Source organism: Pagrus major, chromosome 17, assembly GCF_040436345.1.
Source record: "Pagrus major chromosome 17, Pma_NU_1.0".
NCBI classification, from domain to species: Eukaryota; Metazoa; Chordata; class Actinopteri; order Spariformes; family Sparidae; genus Pagrus; species Pagrus major.
Window position 1 is genome coordinate 5,294,938 of NC_133231.1, and position 7,802 is coordinate 5,302,739.

A 7,802-nucleotide genomic window follows, 5' to 3' on the forward strand; every position below is an offset into this window, starting at 1 on the left:
GATTAGATCCAAATATTATTCATAAAAAACACTACTACTTCTGAAGCCTCGACCAAAGCATAGACAACTCCATGCCATAGAGCACAGGTGAAATGCATTCCACTTAGGAGTGCTAGTTCCAGGGGGGAGACTGGTGCCTTTGTCATGGGGGTATGTGCTTGGTCCACAGCGGTGTTTGGATGGGTAGTGTGTGTCAAGTGGCATCCACATAAATGCCAGGACCCAAGGTTTCCCAGCAGAGCATTGCATTGAAACAATATAATCAATGTTATTAACATCACATGTCAGTGGTTTTAATGTTGTGGTTGATCTGTGTATAATAATACGTATGATAACATACTTACTAATTTATCCTACGCAACACTCACAAATACATTATGTGCATTTAAAAACTACATGTATAATTCAGGCAGACGGAGGAGGTATCTACAGTTTGTCATGTTGAAGTAATATTTCCACTTGACAGAGGCAGAATGATAATTCTGTTCATGCGTGTTGCAGGTGAATGTTTACCTAACTTTTAGATAAATGTCAGTGGTTCTACTTTTAAGTGGCTTCATTTACACTCACAGGAGCGCCGGAATTAGCCTGCTTGTAAATGTGTCTTCACTTTATATGCATACGACTGACGGAGAAACGCTAGCAGTAATAACATAAACAGCTCCATTTCCTAATGCATAGCAATGTAGATAAGTATAACTTAGTGTTTAAAATTAAATAGTGCCTTCCTACGTAGTAAAAGACCTAACCTACTGCGAAGTAGTTAGTCAGAAAGGCTAGCTATGCTATCCTGTCATTCTAGCTATGCACAACACAGAGCAAAGAAGCTAAGCTAACTGCGAAGAAGAAGTCGCCCTAACTTCGTTTCGGTTGGCTAAAGCGTCTGACCACAGGTAAAAAATACAACCCCCCTTCCTTACTTGACTCCTGCGTGTATTCTGTAGCTATTTCTTGATTTCGACGTTTATTAAAACATATACATCCCGTTAACTGACGTTAGCCGCATCTCTCAACAGCTTCATCCTAAACGTCATCAGTAAACACCAACGCGGCTTCCGTATGCCTGGTGTTGCCTTTTCGTTCTGTAGGAAATATGCATTTCAGTGATCGGTGCACATATCCAACCGAAAAAAGGGGAAAGAGAGTCGCTCGAAATTTCTTGTAATACATGTGATATTCACAGGATCGACTTCGGGGATCATTAAAAAGGCAGAGGCGCTGGATGAACATCGTCTCCTCCTAATATGGATAGGCTAGTGCGGGACCAGGTGCCGTACTGCCAGTTAGTTTAATAATACATAAGATAGCAGCGCATAGCTTGCGTTTCAAGGGCACTTTTATCTATGTTTTCTTATCATAATATGCATGTAGTCACAGTACCGACCTCTCTGTGTAACTAGGATTTACGAGGGGCACGGGAAGGCATCACCGCACGTAATATTCGTTATTCCTCTCGCACGCCCCTTGCCCTTATACGGCTGTAGAAGTTCACCTTTGCTGAGAGGGTGTAGAATAAACTCCACAGTGGGCACCTGCTGAATATAGAGTAAATGCTTTGGCAACTTTTTGAATGATTGAAAAGTTTTGAAACAATAGTATATGTCCTCCATTGTCATCGCAAATCAAGTTTTATTTCAGAGAGAGAAATTATCTTTAGATGAGCTACTGAGACGAAGACCTATGGAAAAGTCAATGAAAGTGAATAATGAAGGATATAGTGGAATGATCTTTACATTTCGAGCACACTTGACTATTATAGTTTCTAGTCATCTCACTCAGGGCAGGGGCTGATGTAATCCTAATGTGATGATTGTGTGAATGTGTCATTATAATATTGATAGCTTTATGCAACTGGGGGCACGCTGAAGTTTACGCATGTAAGCCTACTGTAAATTAAAATGCAGTGGCAAATACCATAGACAATGAACGCTGAAGTAAAAAAAACAAACAAACAAGCAAACAAACAAAAACAATTAGGCCTATAGCTAAATTATTTTTGTCCGTCTTTTTATTTGTTGTTTCAGGCCAATGGGTGACCTTGGGACCATAAAAATCTGGCTAATCACATAAATATAATATCAGGGTGAAAAACAGGGTTAGGCCCCATCTGCTCTTCACAATCAAACTTGGACACATCAGTAATCTCTGCGGCCAATGATTTCTTTGGCTCAATATGCCTCTTTTAACGCTTTTGTTTCTGCAGTTGTCACCTGCTGCCTCTTGGTCGTTTGACTGATGACTGATTAGAGCACATAAACAAGTCATAACCTGCTAAAACAGATGGATCCAAATGATTGCACACTTCGGAAAACTGTAAAGGTTCTATATTATTGTGGGTTTATGTCGCTTTAGTGTCGACAGAAGCACATGTGGTTTTTAGGGAATTTCCATATTATGGCATTGGAGGCAGTTAGGTTGAAATAAAAAAAGTGGATGTAGGTCACAGGCCGTTGAGGGTCATATGGAGATCATTTCAGAGCCTCCCAGTGCCGCCTCTCCCCTGTCAGATAGAGCTTCCTCAGTACACAGTCCACAGAGGCCGGACGGTCACCGATGAACTTCATCATGTGACTGTCCACTCTGTGCCAACTGTGCGAGCGCTCACCTTACTGTCATTTTTTCTGAGGTCACTTCAGACCGAAATGTGCTCTGAAGAAACGAAGAAAGAACTTGATCGTGTTATCTTAGTTTTGCGCGCCGGTAAGACTGAGTTTCATTCAGCCCAGTAGGTCATCACGTCCAGTCTGGCACTCTGGTGGTAAATTGCAATTTACACGTTCTACAAAAGCAGTGATGAGTTAGAGTGAGTTTGTTCTATTTAGATAATGTGATCCCTATGAAAACACTGTTTTCAGGAAAATATTTCTATTAAGGCCATATGCTAACCGATCAATTTAAGGGGAAAGTTGCTGATCAGTTGCAGCTTTCCCATGGGTGAGGCTCTTAAAATAATAATAATTTAAAAAAATAGCCTAATGTAGAAAACTTAAACGACTTGTGAAAAATGCATCAAAGTTGTTTTCACACGTGAGAGGACTCCATAATTGCTTAAAACTTATTTCCTCGTTAAATTGTATATTTTTTATCTTATGTAACATGTACACTACAGTTGTGCGCTAATTTCTTGCCTTCAGCATTAAACTATGAGGACACATGCAGACTTCAGGATGGTTCCGTTTATTTAAGTTGATTGAGAATTTGTCTCACTATAATCGAATTAGTTCATCACAAGATAAAGCAGATTCAAATATTAATTTTATGAGTAACCTTTCCTCAAACAATTAATTGAAAATAAAATACAAATTAACAGGTTTTTGTGATTATTATTATTATTATTATTATTATTATTATTATTGGCAATGGTATTAATTTTATTATTCTTATTGCGTGTACCTCATCCATCTTTTATAATCGCATTGTTTGCAGGTTTTCATTTTTGGCGATTAAGCCTGAATTTTTGTAAGTATGTAAATATTTTTGTTAGTATAAGTTTGCTGGAGACGTTGCACACTGTTGTCTTTTCATTTTGAAAATGATTAGGAAAAGCCTGCAGTGCGTAATAAACGGGGCCTAATGGCATTTCAGCAGCAACGAGCGTCGTTTTAAATCTTGTTAACCACTTCTTCCAGAGCCTATTTTCGAGCCCATTAAATATAAATGCAATTTTTTCAAACAATTAATTGCACTGTCAGGTGGAAATTGGATTCTTTTTCAGCTGCCAATAATGGATGGGGAAATCATGAAACAACAGGCCTGAAGGCCAAGTAACACAGGAAAGACGGAGAGATGAAGAGGAAGTCAGAGGGAGAGATTCCTACTTTGTCTTCACCGAATAATAATAAAAAATGATTACAGATCAACCCATCCTGTCCCAGGCCGTAGCTCTGATGGTTAATATTCAATTTGATGCGACCAAAGGTGAGTTGGATGAAATCCAAATCTTGGAATTTACATATGTATTTACACAAACCTATTAACATGTTGGAGCATGGCGGCCACAGCGCTCACCCTTTCCTCGTGAACCTGCTTAACATAATATACTGTGTAATGATTCGCATTGTGTACATGAATAATTAAAAGTTATAGGCCAAAAAATCAATCTGTACTCCTCTGAGTGGCAGTGGTGTTGCTACAGCCGAAATCATAAAAATGCTGGGCAAATGTAGGACTGTGATATCAACGAACATATATAACAAAGCAAAGTCTTAAAAAGTTGTATTTTGTTCTATTTTATTTTTTGCTTTTGCCTAAGTGATAAATTAATGAACGTTGATCATTTCCCAGAAAATAATAATCTGTAGAGGGCATCGGCCACGTCTCATCTCCTTCCGTTAAATCGCCTCCTTTGCGCTGGTGATGTCCTCTGTCGCTTTGCACGTCGATCATGATAATATAGGTGATGTAGATACAGACAGGCGATGTGGCGGCTAATGTAATTCCAATCAACCTCCGAGGGGGCCAGATGTTAAAGAACTCAATACTTCTGAGACGTACACACACACTTATATGTGGATGGTAGACAGTGCAAATGCAAATCAATAATCATTATTATCATTTTCATTAAAAAACAAAGTATTGTTTACTCTACATAATTATTAGGCTACAGATGTTTTTGCGTTATAATGACTATCCTGTCAGCAAGACTTGTCCGGACAGACATTTCATGCTCCCGAGCTGCTAACTGATATCTGCTGGTCCACTATAAAAAGCCCAACAAGTCTGCGACACTAAGCTCTCACTGGCTGCTGGCTGTAAACATATAGACTATTAAACTGATGGCCATGGTGAATGGTGTCGTCTAAATATTGCGTTTGGGCTGTGACGTGTGTCTCCAGTATGAAGGCAGGGTGGGGATCATGAAATGAAGACAGAGCAAATGCAAATTTATAATGGAAATATTTATTTCTAAAATACAATTTAACATACTTTAAACTTATGACTGTTTTTTGACAACTTTATCATTTCAATGTCAGAAAAGAAAATTAAAAAAAACAAAAAACAAAACAACATTATGTACATGGTCTTGATATTTACAGGTGGTTTGAAAGCTGGACATGGCTCCGCTGCTGTCCCACTTGAGGTGCAACCAAATCCCACTCTAAAGTGTGCTGCAGTAAACGTGTCCTGATTTGGAGATTGTCTTTTGAACAAAAAGAAAAAGTCGCCGACTTGTCTTCCTGCGTTTTTGTCCATTGTTATTTTGTTAGTCTGTCCAGGCTAGTAGTCCTGATGTGGGCTGTGCGTCAAACTGTGCCGTCGCAAGTCACAGTTGCGCCGAAACACCTTTCCGCAGCGGCCACAGCTGTAGGGCTTGATGTCTGTATGGGTGAGAAGGTGAGTTTTCAGGTTACTTCTTTGATTAAAGGTTCTTCCGCATGTGGGGCATTTGTGGGGAGACTCCTGTTTAGATTTAAAGCAAGCAAAGGATTATTCCCTTTAATTGTATAGAACGTCTATCAGTTGTATCATCTTAATAACTCTGTTGTGTCAGGTATAACTGATTTAAACAATATATTTATTTTTAATATAACTTTAACTCTCACTTACATTTTTGTTTTAATTTGGTAATTGGCCAAACTCAATCGCTTTGTGAAACTATTAACATCCCCATGCATGCAGTAGACCATGCATAACAGGTGAATTATGAGCATAACCTGTCACAAAGTTCAGTGAGGATAAAAATCATGGTGACTGTTAATATTTCCAGCTTACCTGCATATGTAAGGTTTTATGGACGGCTAGAGTTCGAGACTGACAGAATCCCTTCCCACATTCTTGACATTTGAATGGTTTTTCCTTGGAGTGGATGTATCTGTGAAACAGAAATAACACTTAATCAAACGTCTGCTCGTGCATGGATTTGCTTGTAGCAGTTACAAAACCCAGAGTCACAGGACGAAAAAGCTCTACTGTCAAGTTCTGAGTGTCTAACTTAATGCGTAAAAGTGCTTTAGCGCCCTCATGGAGAAAACTCTGGGAACAGGCCTGTCTGAATGTTATGGCAAAATTAAGAATATATTTTTAAATGCGGGCCATGAAGAGATCATTTAAATAAATACATATAACTATGATTTAAATCACATGCAAACTCAGGAATACTGCTGGGAATCTCATATCCTGCTCCTAACGCACTGAGTAATTATCTGTTATAAATCAGTCTTACCTGTGGTCTCTAAGATGGTCTTGTCTTCGGAAAGCCTTGTGGCAAATATCACAGGTATAGGGCCGCTCGTCTGTGTGGGTCCTCTCGTGGATGAGGAGGTTGTAGGACTTGGTGAAATGCCTGCCGCAGAACTTGCAAATAAACTCCTTTTTAGTCTTGGATGGGAGCCTGCCCCTGGTGGGTTTTCTCTCCGGGGACAGCTTGCTCAGCTCGGTGATGGTCCCCCCTAACTTCGCCAGATCTGCAGCTTTCGGCGGGTCCTCCTGAGTGGCAGCGAGGGCCAGGTTGGCGAAGTCAAACCTCGGTCTGTCCTTGTGCAGCGAGGGCACGCCGTGCGCAACGCCGGCTTGTTTAGGGTGGAAGAGTTGCGCTGTGAAGGGTAACGCTGGGAAGGGAATCCTGGGGTCCACCAGACCCTGGGCGGCTGCCATCTCTGTGATCGTCGACCTCAGTCCTTGGATGTGCGGGTAACCAAGAGTCCAGTGGTTCATGTGCATAGTTTGCACAGCGCTGAGGCCGTACAGCCCCTGCAGCTGGTCAGCGGGGAAAGTGTTGACGGCCTGCAGGAAGGAGTAGTTTGTGAGCTGGAGGGCCGGGTGCAGGGGGATCGGAGCGTGCAGGGCTTTGCTCCCCATCTCGGCTCAGACCTCTGCAGAAGACACGGTGATAATCCTGGGAAAAAATACAAATTACAAAAGGGATTAGTGCTGTATGTAAGTGCAACATTACATCTAGTAAGTGTGTTGTAACAATGGCAAAACTTCAATTAGTAAATATGATCCAGGAAAAAAACACCTGTTTGATTATTTTCTATTTTACATGAAATGCACTGAGAGATTTTCTGAGACATCTTTTATTCTGATCTAACATGATATCATTTATCTCAGGAAAATTATGTCCGCCCACGGAGGGGATTATATTCCTCCAGTAATTAGTGGATAATTCCTACTCGGATTATGGCGCAAATTAATTACCTTGATTTTAACAATTTACACAAAGCGAGGGAGCTGATTAGGTAAAGAAATTCGACATTTTGTTGAGATGCAGCAGTATTGTCCTGTACTGATACTGCTGAGTAAAACCCTGTTTGTCAAAAGCAAAACCACAGAGAGAATATAACTATTCGTGTGCGTATTTTACGCATGAGCAAAAACCAAAGTTCGTCCCTTAAAAACGGAGATACTCTTCAAAGCAGTTTTATAAAACAAATCAGTCATCGACACTGTAATTAAATTAAGTGGGTGAAAAACGATTCATATGGCTTCGATTAACACTGAAAATTACATATCCAGATCACTTTGAATTATGCACTAAATCTCATACGAGTTAATTAAAGAAGACACTTGTTGTTTTTGACGGTTGCAGTTGGTGTTTCACAACGCAAAACAAGTGTTTTCAATGTGGATTTGTAGAAGTTTGTAATTTTGCAAGCAGAGATCAAATATGTTATTAAGTGCATGAACATGAGTCAGAGAAAAAAAAAACCCACACGGATGCTGGCTATTGTCCACAAGAACGATACTTTAATCTTCGCTGGAAATGCATGTGCTTTTTATTTCTATTGTTGCGGAGAGTAGCAAGTTAATTTTATGGGCACTATATTTTGCTTTTATGTCGATTTATTTCATGCTGCATGTTT

General features: G+C 40.0%; 2 protein-coding genes across 5 annotated transcripts in view; both read right to left on the bottom strand.

Annotated features, from left to right (window-relative positions):
- LOC141011735 (intermembrane lipid transfer protein VPS13B-like) overlaps nt 1–985 on the bottom strand; it is a 353,303-nt gene extending 352,318 nt beyond the window's left edge. For all 3 annotated transcript variants that reach the window (XM_073484997.1, XM_073484995.1, XM_073484996.1), the window contains exon 1: nt 921–985. The gene's annotated coding sequence lies outside the window, so the exon portion shown is untranslated. The remainder of the gene's footprint in view (nt 1–920) is intronic.
- Nucleotides 986–5,217: 4,232 nt separating this feature from the next.
- osr2 (odd-skipped related transciption factor 2) lies at nt 5,218–6,798 on the bottom strand. 2 transcript variants are annotated; one of them, XM_073485976.1, is made up of 3 exons: nt 6,164–6,798; nt 5,713–5,812; nt 5,218–5,400 (listed from the first exon to the last, which is right to left on the bottom strand). In XM_073485976.1, the coding sequence occupies exons 1-3, from the start codon at nt 6,796–6,798 to the stop codon at nt 5,218–5,220; spliced, it is 918 nt and encodes a 305-aa protein (XP_073342077.1). The 2 variants fall into 2 exon arrangements, with proteins under 2 accessions (XP_073342077.1, XP_073342078.1); XM_073485977.1 differs by having other exon boundaries at nt 5,244–5,318.
- Between the last annotated feature and the right edge of the window lie 1,004 nt (nt 6,799–7,802).

Coding starts and splice junctions, on each gene's coding strand:
- osr2 (XM_073485976.1), bottom strand. CDS start 6,798: ATGGGGAGCAAAGCCCTGCACGCTCCGATCCCCCTGCACCCGGCCCTC. Junction 5,813..6,163: donor GACCATCTTAGAGACCACAG/GTAAGACTGATT, acceptor TCTGTTTCACAG/ATACATCCACTCCAAGGAAA. Junction 5,401..5,712: donor ATAAAACCTTACATATGCAG/GTAAGCTGGAAA, acceptor AAATCTAAACAG/GAGTCTCCCCACAAATGCCC.